Source organism: Artemia franciscana, chromosome 8 (assembly GCF_032884065.1).
Source record: "Artemia franciscana chromosome 8, ASM3288406v1, whole genome shotgun sequence".
NCBI classification, from domain to species: Eukaryota; Metazoa; Arthropoda; class Branchiopoda; order Anostraca; family Artemiidae; genus Artemia; species Artemia franciscana.
In genome coordinates this window covers 38,761,960-38,778,532 of record NC_088870.1, presented here as the reverse complement: position 1 = coordinate 38,778,532, position 16,573 = coordinate 38,761,960, and the positions used below count along the sequence as shown (strand labels likewise).

Below are 16,573 nucleotides of genomic sequence, written 5' to 3'. Positions count from 1 at the left end.
GCGAAAAGCTTTTTCAATATTGTCTATTTTCAAGATATGAGAATTTGAGACCGCCACCCTGATTGACCTCACTGAGCTAAGCTAGTTATGGAAGCTTCGTAATAACTTCTGTTGCGATTGCTGGCTAGAGGGCTTTAGATCCCAAACGCAAGCTTTCCCTTAATCGACTTTTGGTCATTGACACATACCAGTAAATTCAAAAGTTGTCTCAATAGAGGAAGTGGTGGCTTATTGATGTCACGCCCAGAGTACCCACAATTTTGATCTCAAGCTATTTCTCATATGTTTTTGACTAGCCGAAGGTAATAATTTACTAGCAAAAAATATATAAGAGTTAAAATCAATACCATTAAGCAATAGCCTTCTTTGGTCATTTTTTTTTATTTTAATGCACGTATTTATTTTTCGGTTTGATAATGCTACTGCTTTGATTAAGAAGTTATTGTATACCCTAAATATAAAAAAAAAATTAGAATTTATTGAATCTCCACAATTTTAAGAAAAACACTATATTGTATTAAAGAATTTATTTCTGGATCAGTGAGGGTGGTGGGCTATGATAGCTATGACAGCAGTATTTGTTTTCTTAGTTTTATTGGGAGGTTTTTGGAAGCTCTCTGTTGTGGCAATTTCTATCAGCAAATTAATACATTTCATAATGTTGGATTAATAAATGTCACGTTTTGATACGTGCCGTCTTGAAAGACTAAACACCGATCCCCTCCCCCCTATGACTACGGTATAGCCTGCAAATGTAATGATAAGATCTGGTTTGTATTAAAGGTATCTGCTATGATAAAATCTTTAGAAAACTGCTATTGATAACGACGATAATATCTTTAATTTTTACAAAGGTATTTTCCAACATCTTTGTAAAACTTAATGTGTTTTGTATGTTAAAAGTATGTCTGTTTTACAGGTATGCGTCATGTTAACGTCTTTAGAAAACTATTATTGGCGGTATACTTCTGCATCTGAACTCGTGAATATGATTCTCTCATTTATTGAGACTAGAGCTGGTCAGGTGAGTAATCTAAAATCTAAAGTAATCAAGTAATAACTGAAAAATAGTCTAATTAATTAATCGAACCAATTTAATGTAATTAATTTGATTTGATTAATAGAATTAAATTAATATTAATTTATATGATCTAAAAATTGTAATAATTGAAATTGTATGAATTTAAAATTTTATAGATAGATAGATAGATAGGTGTATTTCAAAAACCCATGGGCCATATACACACAAAAATATAAATAAATAACAAACAAGCAAGGAAATTAACAACAGTACGAACACGCACAAAAAACAGAATTCAACGCAAAAAGTGCCTAATCTAACTACAAAAGAAATTAGTCATATAAAACTTTTTCTTCTTATTAAGGATTTATCTATATATACTCCCACTCGAAATATTGTGGTTGGGTTACTATTTTGTAGAATACCCGGAAGCATCAAATTAATCCCATGCAAATAAATTTCCCGTAAATCCAAGAGCACCGGGCATTTCCGGAGAAAATGATCCAAGTCTTCATCATCATGATCCAACGACGTAGAATCATAGCCGGTAAATTAAATTTAAAATAAACTTCCTCTCCAAAACTAGGTTTTGCCTGATTATAATGTTGTAGGGTTGTAGAATCTAAAACCAGCCCTTGCCAATGCTGAATTTCCTGACTCTCTAATATAAATCGTACCTGGCTTTCTAAATTTATTGGTACATCACTAGAGCAAAGACCATTATTCCACAAATAAGGCATAAATAAGGCAATTTTATATGCTACACTTAAAGCATTTATGAGTGCAAAGAATGTGGTCAATAGGTATTTCCATATGTTTTATTCCACAGACTGCCTTTAAAACATTGTAACTGAACATTTTGTTGGTTTAAATCAAATACACATTAATGAGCTATTCCGTTCTTGAGGCGTTGGGATAAATTTTTAATCCAGTTTTTATATAATTTTACCCCAAAATTTTATTCCAGTTGTCCTTGTAATTGTTTTTAAACTATTAGGGACGGAAAGCTGAATTTTAAGATAATTTGTTTCACTGATCTGTAAGTAAAGAGCAACTTGTGCTAACAGTAATCGAAAATCTACAAAACGGAGTTTTGGTAAACAACATAGTAATCCTAAATATATAAATTCATTAAATTCAAAGACACTCACCAAAATTAAGAGGCTGAAAACACCATGTTTTTTTTTTCTAAAAGTGGCAGAACAGTCCTGGAAAGGCGAGTGATCTATTGAAATTGCGCCTTCAAATCTAATAAAATCTGGTAAATTCTGGTAAATCAAATCTAGTAAATTCTATAAAGTTAAAAATTTATTAAATGTAAAAAATTCCAGATTATTAAAAGATGACTCATTCGAATGATCATTTACACTAATAGTGACAATTAAAGTAATAATTAAGTAACAAAAGGGATCACGCCAAAAGAAATCGCAACATTTAGGCCAGGATAGGGAGAAAAAGTTATCGAAAAATATTCTGAGAACAACTAAAAGGGTGTTTATATAGCTTCCTAGTCTCATATCAATTGCAGACTTGCAATACACTATTTATCTATATGTATATACGGAAATTATTCTGTATATGAGAGAGTCTTACCCCCTCCTCAACCCCCCTCCATGCGCTCAACTTTGAATTTTGGTCCTAATGCTTTAAGAGCAGTTGCTCTTGAATAAGTACGGGGGATAGGAAGTATTTTTTACAATCTCTTTTTTTCTACTGAAAAAATTCTCAGTCCAAACATTTTAAAAGCCAATCGGTCGGGTACTTGTTGAACTCAAAAAGGATCTCGGAAAAGCACTATAAAAATTTTGGGCTAAAAGCCACTGGCTGAGAAGGAGGAAGCCCGTCTCATATACAAGTTAATAATAACTTCTTTTAAGTTTTAATGTGACTTTTTAATTCCATTGGAAAGCTTTCGTTTTTATTTACTCTTTGTCTGTTTTTACTAGCATTCCAGGGTAACCATAAGTATGAAGAGGGCTACCGCTTCTGAAACCCCACTCTTTACATAAAAGTTTGGTTATAAATAATAAAAAAGGCTAATTTAGAAAATTTGGATTTTAGGAATGTTGTGCAATTTTTTAAATTAACCTATCATACCCACATTAAAAGGGGGGCTCTCATTTCTCAGCACCCATACTGCACGCTTCGTCCTATATTTATCCATATTTATTTTCTTCCTAACAAGAGAGGTCAGAGGTTAAATCCATAGTTATCAGGATATTCGTATCAATGTATTTGAAGCACCTCTCTTAACTGCTTGAGAGTATGGGCCTAACATGCGCTTTTGAGGCCTTTTGCACTCACCTTGGCCAACAACCAATTAGACGGTGTACAATTCTGTGGTTCCCTATAGCTGCCAGTTTTATTGTATAAACGTTTTATAATAGCGATTCATTTTTAAGAATCACATGAATGTTTTGGAACGAATGTTCCACTTTGCGCCATCATGGTATCTAAAACCTGGATAATCAGTGTACAGTTTTTGGTAATTCTAAGTCAATCGGCTGCTTTAGAATATCCACTCAGTAGCTTTTTGGCCCTTTTAGGGCCAAATTTGTTGTCTTACGGTGTCTGTGGCACAATCTCTTTTGTTAATTGAAGATGCGCTATAACATTTATTTCGAATCAAATCTGAATTCTAATGATATTCTAGTTTGATGCGATCATCCCTAGGGTTACAAAAGAAAGAAACAAACACGCATCCGTGATCATCCTTATCGGAAAAAATTTTTATGCATAGAGGTTTGAAACTTCTCCAACAGGATTTCTGATGATTAAATGTCGCAATTATCATTTAGACCACTCTTCGTGTGTGTTTTTTTCTTTAATGGGTGTCTACTCCTTTTTCAAAAATAGGGAAATATCCCTAGTCTGTTAATTTTTGGTTCGTAACTTTAAACTTAATCGTTTCCATATATTTAGAATCCCCATAAAAAGCCAGTTGTTTGACATGAATATTGTTATAAACTGCTTTTCTAAAGAATTTTGTTTATTATTAGGACATCTTAGTCCTTACCTACAATTCGTTACCAGAAATTGTTTGATCTTAAAATGGAGCTTTTTTCAATAGGTAGTTTATCTTATTTTACTATTTTAGATATATACCCGGAGTTGTATATTTGTATATACAGTTGAATAATTGTATATTAATATATTTTTATTTCTACATAAACAGGATGCTATTCCAAATAGAAATTCAAAAAAGTGTATTCAAGCACAAAATTTTTCAGGCTAACAAAGGCCTAGGTTCTTTAACGTTACTTTCAAAAATAGGGTTTAAACTTCAGTCACAAAATCCAAAAAGCAAATTTAGGTGTATTTTTTCATCAAACTCATACAGAGTGTAAATAGTTTATTGCACAGGATTGAGCAGAATTGCCAGATGGTAGCAAATGTTTTAGTTCTACTGTTATTTATTAATTGCAGTACGAATCCATTTGAGTGCATCACAGTTGTGCATGTCCTCCTCCACCCTCCTCCGCTGCATATTCAGAGAATCTTTTCAAAATCCATTTTCATTACTAATTGCTAATTAGGGAATAATACCCACAAAGGGCTGCACTTCTTAAGCTCACTCTTCAAGGTTGTTTGAAAATTAGGCTACGACTCTTGGTAAGAAACTCACGAAATTCAGTAACACCGGGACAGGTCTACCCTTTTATGCTCAGTTTATCTTCGTTGGAGTTGGTAGTCGTGGTGGTTTGATACCAATAATAAAAATAAAAACTTTGGAATAGTCTCAATTTGCACTGTCTGAGCTTAAAAGGTTAGAAGGAGATAGGTTCATATATAACATTATTTTGAATCAACACATATCGAAGAATAAACATAAAGCTTCTTTTCTGGTATTAAAAATCAATGTAACTGGGCCGATTCCCATGGGTCATTTATACATAACAGAATATGGAATTCTGTGGGATACAATAACTAGTAATATTACCATCGTCAAATCCAACCCAAATACTAAACCAACTTTTACAGCATCACAAGATGGTAACTGAAGAAGGAAGAACCACAGTCCGAGTTTTACCTATCTCCGATGCTAGAGGTAGTAAATCTAAAACGATTGATGCCATTCTAGGAGGCTACACCCCGAAAGACTACCTCCCAGTTTTCGTAAAAAGCCAAATAATAAAATTGATTGAGGAGCAGTGTATCTGAAGCTTTCCAATTTAAGTGATAAAAAAGCAAAACTAACAAAATAGCCTTAGGGGTTGTAGAAACAATTTGAACTACAGATAATATATAGCCAAGTCCCTAATCAGTCCGGAATCGAGCATAACTTTGACTAGTCAAAAGCAACTTGAAATGAAACCACAAAACCAGGAAGATTATGGAATGACAGACTGATTTTTTAAATAAATTTGACTTAGTGCATTTGCCAAAAAATATTAAAACACAAGTATGGAATATTGTATTGCAGCATAAATGGAATTTTACAAGACAGGGGGCCGATTACGGTTTAACTCAAACCTTTAAAAAAATTATCATAGAATCTAAACACTTCTGATGGTGATCAATTTTTAAAAGGCTAGTAAAAACTACGACAATTTTTCAGGTACTCAATTGTAAATCTTATTCCTCTCCAAGCCAATGGTACAGACCGCATTGTCTAGTCTAGCAGCTTTAATGCAACTGAACACTGAAGCTTGAAAATTTGAATATTAAATTACCTGAAAGAGCTATCAGAACTGGTTGCAATTTTTGAGGGGCTTGTATAAATTGCAACCGTTTCTCAGGTATTCGATTTTAATTATTTCATATCCTTTTTCCAGTCCATGGAACAGATGATAATGACTTGAAATGGATATAGCCAAAACATTGAAAGTTGAATATCGAATATACCCGGAAAAAAACGATAAGAAAAAGTCAAAATATGTTAAAGCTTGTTATGGATACCCGTTTTTAAGGGCTTTTAAAAATGGGATCCGCTTTTCAGGTGTTCAATTGCACCTCCTTCTTATCCCTTTCTGAGTCTATGGTACAGATGATAATGGCTCGGAATTTGGATATACCCGAGATTAGAAAGTTCGAAGCTATGGTGCAGTGGGGCAAACAAAAAGTCAGATCTCGACCTCAGAACATTTCTTCGAGATTGGACGCCAAAATGGAGTTCAGGTGCATAATGGAGAGATTGTCACGTGATTTGAGATTATACAGGATATCACCTCAAGACCTAATTAAGGTAGCGGCTTTGACTTATTATCCTGATTTAGTAATTGCTTGTTGTTCAGAGTATTATGAATTTTGGTATTTTCACGAATCAAGTTACATTGCTTTGCAAATTTAATAATATTAATTTAATTATTTAATATTTAACAATTATTTAATATTATTTTTTAATAATAATTATTATATAATTATATAACTATTTAATAATTATATTATAATAATAATAATATTACTCAGATAAAATAAATCCAAAAGGGGCACTAATTTTGCATATTTTAAATATCAAAATGGAGGGGTTGTCACATGATATAGATATAGAACCCCTTTAAGATCCAATTCTGGTAGTAGTTTTAGTGCGTAGTAGTAGTACTACCTCAAGATCAAATTAAGGTAGCCTTTCTAATTTATTATCCTCGTTTAGTAATTATTTTGTTTTGAATCTTAAATGTATAAATTCTTATGATTCAAGTAACGTTTTTGACGAATTCAAAAATGTTGCTCCAATACAGCATTTCTAAAAGGTTTTCTAATATTTCCATTTAATCTTTTAATCTTCTAGATATGGAAATTGAGAGGATGTCCCGTAATTTCAATTTATATGTGATATCTCTTCAAGATAGCCACTTTAATCTGTTATCCTGGCTAAGCTATTGCTTCTTGCTTAGAGTCTCATGGATTTTATTATTTGTACGAATCAGGTAACGTTGTTTAACGAATACAACGAGAACGTTTCCAAAAATGGCCTATTTTCCATTCAATCTCTCAAATATTGAAATTTAGAAATTGTCAAGTGATTCAAATTTACGTATACAGAATATACATTTAGAATCTTACTCTATATTTTAATTTATTATTCTGGTCTAGTAATTGATCGTTTGTGTAGAGTTAAATAAATTTAGTAACATTGCTATAACAGAGCACTTTGAAGAGGATATCTTTCACTATTTTTAATAATTCTTGTTCCAGTAAGATGATTTATATGAAGAGGCTGTCTGGTGATTGAAAGAAAAAGAGGCTGTAGGTTCAAGCATATGCTCCATTCCACATGCTATGCTAATTATCCACCTAATGCTAATTATCCGCCATGTCGAGGTAGAATTTTCGAATATAATAAAATTCAATAAGTTCCCTCAATATTGGGAGTATTATTCAAAATTGGAAGCCCCAATAAAAAAGTAGAATTTGGAATTGGGCGGGATTATTGTTGTAAACCAGTTTACGTAATTTATGTTCAGTTGCTGCTACGCCTTTAAGTCTTATAGAAATTTTCATTCTTCTGAAACAATTGCCAAAAAAATGTTTGCTAAGCTGTTCTCCAATGGAAGATTAGCTGAGTAATGTGTTTTCTATCACACTTTAATCGTCCCTACATTCTCCTGCTGATTCTCCCTTTGAGGAGGATCAGTCATTTGTTGTGGGGTATTTGTTAACTCATAAAATAGCTTAATGAAATTAAATATAAAAAAAAAATATCAACTGGAAGTAAGAAGCAACATCAAAATTTAAAACTAACAGAAATAATTACGTATATGAGGTTGGTTGGCCCCTCCTCAATACCTCTCTCTTCACGCTAAAGTTTTTTAGTGTTTAAAAAAACCACTTTTTGTTCTAATTAAATGGCTTTTTTGTTTCAAGAGTAGCTCTTAAAGAATTGGGACAAAAGGTCAAACCTTAGCGTAAAGAGCGAGATATAGAAGAGGGGAAAACCACGGTCATATACGTAATAATTTCTACTCGTCTTAAGTTTCTATGTTGCTCCTTACTTTCAGTTAAAAAAAACTTGTTTTTTTATTTAATTTGTGATTGTTTTTTTAAGTAATGCCCGGAAATCCAGCTCCTCCTCCATGGTAAATTCCTTCCCCATCCCACAGAAAATCCCTCCATGGAAAGTTCCTCCCATGTAAAATACCCCCGGCCAGGAAAATTCCCCCCATACAATTCCATTCTCGCTGAAAGCTCCCCCAGGAAAATTTCTTGCGGACGATTCCGGCTGAGAAATTTTTCCTAGCACACTTTCATTTGAAAAATATTTTAATTTCTGAATGTTTTTTTTTCAAATTATGCTGTAAATCTCCCCCTTCGTGAGAAATTTATCCCGCAAATCCTCCCCCCCCCCTAGAAGAAAGTTGCTCCCGCAGAAAACTCCCCCGTGGAGAACTTCTCCACCGGAAACTCCCTAACTGCGGAAAGAGCCCCTAGGGAATTCCAAACCGGTGAAAATTTCCCCCGGACAATTTCCCTTAACATCTACAGATGTAAAATTGATTCAGCAAAGAAGAAGTAAAACGAATAAAAAGAATTTCTTATAGGATTTCTGGAGAATTCTTCCAGTGTAAGATTTCCCCTGGAATGTCCACCCCCATGAAAAATTCCCCAGTAGAAAATTCCCCCCCCCTATCCCCCCCCAAAAAAATGTCTTTATGCTTCCCAATAACAAATACTATACGTAAACAGTGAGCAAATTTCATGACATACAGATCTTTCCCCACGGGCTATTGGGGTCATGTTATCCACAAAGGCATAGTTACTGGATTTTTCAACTATGCTGAACAAAATGGCTATCTTAAAATTTTGATTAGACGACTTTTGATGAAAATGGGCATGGAAGGGGAGCTAGTTGCCCCCCAATCTTTTTGGTCACTTAAAAAGGACACTAGAACTTTTAATTTCCGTTCGAATGACCCCTCTCCCGATATTCTATGACAATTGATTTGATAAAATCACACCTAGGATAAATAAATAAAAAAAAAACAAAAAAACAGATAAACACGCATCCGTGAACTTACTTCTGGCAAAAATATAAAATTTGACATTTTTGCAGATGGGAACTTAAAACCTCCATGGCAGGGTTCTCTAATACACTGAATCTGATTGTGTGATTTTAGGTTCCTTCATTAAGATTCCTTGACTTTTAGGGGGTGTTCCCCCTCCTTTTTTGAAAATCTGGCAAATTTTCTCAGGCTCGTAGCTTTTGATGGGTAACACTAAACTTAATGAATTTTATATATTTGAATCAGCATAACAATCCAATTCTCTTGATGTATCTGTTGATATCAAAATTCGATATTCTAAAGTTTTGGCTACTATTGAAGAGCATCACTCCTTACTTACAGTTCGTTACCACGAACTGTTTGAACATTATTTTTTATTAGTCGTTGAATTTTGAGTGATTGGCTAGTTTTTTCAGTCGTTTTTTTATTGTTCTTAATTTGTTGATTTTTTTTATTTTATCTGTTAATATCTTTTTTCACCTTGTTGGGCTTTTACAATTCTTCTAATTCGGAGTTTTGTTTAAGTTTGATCAACACATATTTTTTTGTCTTTTCTTTTTTATCTGTTTAGAAAAACAGAGTTTTTGGCTAATTCGAAGTATTTTTTCGTGTTCCTCTGTGATACTGAATAATTATTAAAGCTTTCCACGCCGCGAATATAATTTATAAAAGGTGATTTTTGTTATAAAGTCACTTCCATGATGCCAAATAATGTGAAAAGTAGATCTAGCCCTATTCGATATTTTTGTTCATTGATGACAGAGCTTTTAATTATTTCTTGGTCAATTCTTGACTTCAGTATGAGATAGTAATATTTAACGGAGTAAAAAGGCTATAGATTTCTTCATATAGAATTTTACCATTAGCCTTAATAAGATAATCGGAATTGTTTCTAACTATGTATTTTGCTATTAATCTCCGTTGACTACCTGCAATGGCCAAACTCCGTAAATTAGATATTTTTTCTTATGTTCTATATATTCTGTGTACCAATTACGCTTGAAATCCGCCTGCGATAAAAGTTACCTGCCACCCTCTCAGCGTTAATATCGACCCCTTAATCCAAATAGATTCAATCAAATAAAGGACATTTTACGAATAATTGCTCCCCTCCTCATTCTACTTGGATCTTGAAATAGTATGAATACTTGTAAAATCTGGTCTAAAAATCTGTTTTTGAGGCTTGAGGGTCGCCCTCCTCTCTCTCACAGAATCTTCCACTCAAGTAAATCTTAATGTTGTACTTTATATACTTTAGGTAGTTCTCCCAAATTCTATTCAGATTTTAAAGAAGCATGAATAGTTGAAAAACATGGCCTGACATTCCCCTTTTTGAGGATCCCCCTTGATTCTCCCGCAGAATAATTCCCTAAAATAAGTTTTTAATTTTTTCCTTTATGTATTTTAGGTAGTTCTTCCTAATTCTATTCAGATTTTAAAGAAGCATGAATAGTTGAAAAACATGGCCTGACATTCCCCTTTTTGAGGATCCCCCTCGCCTCTCCCCAGAATAATCCCCTAAAATAAGTTTTTAATTTTTTCCTTTATTTATTTTAGGTAGTTCTCCCTAATTCTATTCAGATTTTAAAGAAGCATGAATAGTTGAAAAACATGGCCTGGCATTCCCCTTTATGAGGATCCCCCTCGCCTCTCCCGCAGAATAATCCCCTAAAATAAGTTTTTAATTTTTTCCTTTATGTATTTTAGGTAGTTCTCCCTAATTCTATTCAGATTTTAAAGAAGCATGAATAGTTGCAAAACATGGCCTGACATTCCCCTTTTTGAGGACCCCCCTCGCCTCTCCCGCAGAATAATCCCCTAAAATAAGTTTTTAATTTTTTCCTTTATGTATTTTAGGTAGTTCTCCCTATTTCTATTCAGATTTTAAAGAAGCATGAATAGTTAAAAAATATGGCCTGACATTCCCCTTTTTGAGGATTCCCCTCGCCTCTCCCGCAGAATAATCCCCTAAAATAAGTTTTTAATTTTTTCCTTTATGTATTTTAGGTAGTTCTCCCTAATTCTATTCAGATTTTAAAGAAGCACGAATAGTTGAAAAGCATGGCCTGACATTCCCCTTTTTGAGGATCCCCCTCGCGTCTCCCGCAGAATAATCCCCTAAAATAAGTTTTTATTTTTTTTCTTTATTTATTTTAGGTAGTTCTCCCTAATTCTATTCAGATTTTAAAGAAGCATGAATAGTTGAAAAACATGGCCTGACATTCCCCTTTTTGAGAATCACCCTCGCCTCTCCCGCAGAATAATCCCCTAAAATAAGTTTTTAATTTTTTCCTTTATTTATTTTAGGTAGTTCTCCCTAATTCTATTCAGATTTTAAAGAAGCATGAATAGTTGAAAAACATGGCCTGACATTCCCCTTTTTGAGAATCACCCTCGCCTCTCCCGCAGAATAATCCCCTAAAATAAGTTTTTAATTTTTTCCTTTATGTATTTTAGGTAGTTCTCCCTAATTCTATTCAGATTTTAAAGAAGCATGAATAGTTGAAAAACATGGCCTGACATTCCCCTTTTTAAGGATCCCCCTCGCCTCTCCCGCAGAATAATCCCCTAAAATAAGTTTTTAATTTTTTCCTTTATGTATTTTAGGTAGTTCTCCCTAATTCTATTCAGATTTTAAAGAAGCATGAATAGTTGAAAAACATGGCCTGATATTCCCCTTTTTGAGAATCACCCTCGCCTCTTCCGCAGAATAATCCCCTAAAATAAGTTTTTAATTTTTTCCTTTATTTATTTTAGGTCGTTCTCCCTAATTCTATTCAGATTTTAAAGAAGCATGAATAGTTGAAAAACATGGCCTGACATTCCCCTTTTTGAGGATCCCCCTCGCCTCTCCCGCAGAATAATCCCCTAAAATAAGTTTTTAATTTTTTCCTTTATGTATTTTAGGTAGTTCTCCCTAATTCTATTCAGATTTTAAAGAAGCATGAATAGTTGAAAAACATGGCCTGACATTCCCCTTTTTGAGGATCCCCCTCGCCTCTCCCGCAGAATAATCCCCTAAAATAAGTTTTTAATTTTTTCCTTTATTTATTTTAGGTAGTTCTCCCTAATTCTATTCAGATTTTAAAGAAGCATGAATAGTTGAAAAACATGGCCTGACATTCCCCTTTTTGAGGATCCCCCTCGCCTCTCCCGCAGAATAATCCCCTAAAATAAGTTTTTAATTTTTTCCTTTATGTATTTTAGGTAGTTCTCCCTAATTCTATTCAGATTTTAAAGAAGCATGAATAGTTGAAAAACATGGCCTGACATTCCCCTTTTTAAGGATCCCCCTCGCCTCTCCCGCAGAATAATCCCCTAAAATAAGTTTTTAATTTTTTCCTTTATGTATTTTAGGTAGTTCTCCCTAATTCTATTCAGATTTTAAAGAAGCATGAATAGTTGAAAAACATGGCCTGACATTCCCCTTTTTGAGGATCCCCCTCGCCTCTCCCGCAGAATAATCCCCTAAAATAAGTTTTTAATTTTTTCCTTTATTTATTTTAGGTAGTTCTTCCCAGCAAAGCTATCAAAAATGAAAGAATTTTAGAAACCCTGATGTTTCAAGCCAACTCGGGTATGTATCGAGTTCAAGATGCATATTTGGAAGCATGTCAGCAAAGGCTTCAGAAGCAAGACTCCAGATTTTCAGAATGGGACTCGTTTGATCATGGGACTTGAGATTCGGTGGAGCTCCTGATTTGAATTGTTCTCGAGGGACCAAAATAGTGTCAATTTTTTTAATGTTGTCAACAAAAAATTCAAAGTTGCCTTGTGCACAAAGTTGCAAAGTTACCGTGCACAAGATTTCTTGAAAGATTTGATTTGGTAGAGGGCAAAGACAAGCCTTGAGACACAACAGGGTAGGCCCAACAAAACTATAGCCATGGGAATACTCACTTAACGAAAAAGAGAGGCTGTTTTACTGCTCTAAAGTGTAAACTTGTTACTGTTTTACTATTGTAGTCGGTTTTGGCTGAACATATTCAGATAACAGACAAAAGTAAAATAAATGTGAAAAGGATTAATTTGATCATGGGACTTCAGTTGAGCTTCGAATTGAGTTAGAGTTCGAATTATTTTTGAATGGTCCAAAAGGGTGACATCTTAATGTATTTCCACACATTCAATATTTTAAAAGGCTGTCAAAAAGCCAGTTTGGCAACCTGCCATTTCGGATAGTCCGAGTGCTGATACGACATCTATAATATTAAGAGTTTGAATTGAGTTTAATATTAAGAGTTTAAATGTGAGTTTAATCTGAAAGTTGTCTAGTGATTTATGTCATTAATTCATTTTATTTCTCAGTTGCTTGTATATAATTTGTCTTAAAGCTATAGGAATTCAGTTTTCGGAAGAGTTGTAATCATTATCATCATATTTTATTTTAATATGAGAAAATTAATTGCGCGAGAGAAACTAAAAATTCTCTGCTGTATGCTCTGCTATCTCCTTGTTCTTTCCCCCACCGAATGTTTCTCTTCGGCATCTGAACCTTAAGATTTACCATATAAAATAAAAGAAAAAAAAAGAACTATCTTAACGTGAAGACAGTAAATATTGCATCAAATGGGGAGGGACAAATTGGGTATTCAGCTCCCTTGGAAGATCAATAAAAATATATTTAAGAAAAAGGGTAGAATTTTGAAAAATCTAAGAATTTTTTTTTTCAAATTTTCACCCATTCCCCTTAGGCATTTTTAAAGTTCACCCTTCCCCCCCCCCCCTGAAAGAAAATTGTGAATGGTCTTTGTATTAAACTATAACGTGTAATCCAAATTTGTGTGAGAAATCCAACAACTTTTGTTCATTTAATTCCTTTTTGCTTGTCTTATTTTTTTTTTTTTAGAATGGGGGGTTTTCACCCGATAAAATTCGATTCTGCTTGCTCTTTGGATATGACAGCCCTGTGTAATTTATGGCTCAGAGATTTTATTTAAATCCTCGTTATCTTCTATTTTGTTCCTTCCCTGCGAATGATCCTGCAACCATCACCAAGCTATACACATGAAGGTACACATGAAGGACAGAAATTAGCAAGCAGAATTAATTAAATTAGAGTAAATAATTAATTTTTTAATAATTCGTTTCAAAACGTATTAATAATAATAATAATCACTATAATGGTTATTACTATATATAATTATAATTATATATAGCACCATATAATAATAATAATTATTATGTATAATAACTGTAATAAATAATTGTAATAAATGATAATTAGTAATAAATAATTAATAATGAATTATAAGTAATATAATTAATTTGTTAGGACCTAATTAACCGAATTAGCAAGCAGCTTCCACAGTTTATATTTTAAAGGATAGTAAAAGATTGATTTTCGTTTAGACGAACTTTTTCCCTCATAAATGCTACTAAAAACGAGAGCGGAGACATTTTCAACATATGTATAGCTTTAACTAAGTTTTTTTTTACCGGGTTTGTGAGTATTTATCCATATATATTTCTTACATTGTTTTGTCATTAATCTAAAATTGGTTTAAAACGGATTTTCCTTTTTTCTGTATTTATCTGAACAATTTGTATCGATAGCTGGCTGTGAAAAGAATCTCTTTCATGTTACTTGGTTTTAGTCTTTCTATCTGCATGACTTTCGGTCTTGATTACTGTACGAAATCTCAGAATTATATGGATTTATTTATTATATCAGGTCTTCGTAATGTGTCTTTTATATTTTGTATCATAGGGTAACAGTAAAATTACAGAGTAATATCACAGGATAATAGGGGAAAAGATATTACATTTCAGACAGTCGGTCCAATTTTTTTTTTTTTTTTTTTTTTTTTTTTTTTTTGTGGCACATGGAAATATAGACAATAGTGAAGATTAAAACATGGAGCAGTTTTTAATAAACAGAATGCAACGCCATCTATTTACATTTGCCATCAAAATCACCTGTCGCGCATTACGGGGCCCATTTTCACGAGAGTGAGAGCTGCAATAAAGTCAACTCTCTAAGTGAACCAATGTTTTTGCCTTAATTCCTTCAGTGATAGAATTTTTTCGCTTCCTTCTTCCTCTCATTCATTGAGTGGAGCGTTGAACGTTACCCTCCATTTCAACTGTGACTTGAAATTGGCCAAGTGTTCTAGTTGTATAGAAATTTGCAGACAATTAATAAATTTGAAATGCATGTCTGAATTCTTTGACGGATTCTTGACTTGTGAAAATGGCAGTTTTGGTTCTACGAACAGGATATGTAATGAAGGATTAAGAGGTGCAACCTGCATCATAAGCCGTATTTATAAACCAGATAATTTAAACTGGCAACAAGAATGGAATTTGCGCTAAGTTTTCTATCTAACTTAAGAGGTTCATCGGGATAGTTTATGCATTCGGTATACATTCAGCAGAAAAAGAAATCTGCCGTGTTGTTTGAATATTGATGTTTGAAAGAGTCTGGAGTTCAACTGCTGTCCTTGTAAAAATTTACCCGGATTTTTGGCGCTTCGACATGCTCATAATAGGGATTAAGGAAAGGTAGCACCATAGACAGTATTATTCTATCCATTAGAACCAGAAATTTCAAAAGCTTAGAATTACGGTAAGTTCGTATAAACTGGAAAAGTGATACGAACTTTTCAAACCTTTTGTGATCTGTTGTTTTGACCTATTGTTAATGGTCGTAGAAATCAATACAGTTTTCATGCCATGATGATGGCTGAATGGGGTGAATAAAAAATCAGAAAGGTGTTTTGATTGAATATTCTGCCATTTTTTTGTTATTAACCAAAAGATCCCTATTACTCCTCTCTATTGAATTTTAAATCCAGCACCTAGAGCAACAACACGTGGTAAATATCTTATCAATACCCCTCAACAATTACAGAAGCCTCTTGATGTGGTGTCAATGTCTGAGCTTTACAAGTGTTTGCACTATTTTCTATCGTAGGAGCTGTCGAGGATCATACCTGGTAGAGCTAAGACAATGGAATATACTTGTCATATTGCTCGTTGGAATTTTCTGCGGCAGGAAGCTCTCCGCCAGAACTACCGAAAAATCGGTCTTATTAGACTTCCCAGCACGGATTATCCCGGAAAAACGACCTCAATTATAACGAACTATAAAAAACGGGTTTTTTTAATACGATAATGAAAGAATTCTACCTGTTTTATTTATTTAATTTCTGATCGTTTTTCAGATAATGTCGGTAAATTTGGCTCATTCTCCATCAGAATTCCATCCCCTAACGAGAAAGTCCTCCGTGGGGAGTTTTTCCTACATAAAATACCCCACCCGGTAGATTTCCTTTCGGGTAATTCCATATTCACTATGGATTCCCTCCGTAAAATTTCTTGCAGAAGATTCAGCCTGAAAAGTTTGCCTTAGCACACTTTCATTTGAAAAAAACTAACATCTAATCGTTATTCTGATCACTCCGGAAATCCCCCTTCCGTGGAAATTGTATCCTGGAGATTCGAACGCGCTGAAAATCTCCATCGGACTATTTTCCCAGAACAACTCCACATGCAAAATTTAGTAGGCAAAGAAAAGTTAGGAAATTTTGCCCCCCCCCCCCCTAAGTTTCCCTCCACAGGAAAAATTATCCCCATGGGAACTCACCGCAAGCACACAATACTCCCT

The 16,573-nt window shown here is 33.7% G+C and overlaps 1 protein-coding gene across 2 annotated transcripts in view; it reads left to right on the top strand.

The window, feature by feature from the left end:
* LOC136030399 (uncharacterized) overlaps window positions 1-14,632 on the top strand; it is a 224,900-nt gene extending 210,268 nt beyond the window's left edge. For both annotated transcript variants that reach the window (XM_065709345.1, XM_065709344.1), the window contains exons 25-27: window positions 920-1,024; window positions 5,961-6,206; window positions 12,472-14,632. In XM_065709345.1, the coding sequence (XP_065565417.1) occupies window positions 920-1,024; window positions 5,961-6,206; window positions 12,472-12,645 (525 nt within the window). In that variant the 3' untranslated portion in view covers window positions 12,646-14,632. The remainder of the gene's footprint in view (window positions 1-919; window positions 1,025-5,960; window positions 6,207-12,471) is intronic.
* Window positions 14,633-16,573: the final 1,941 nt, after the last annotated feature.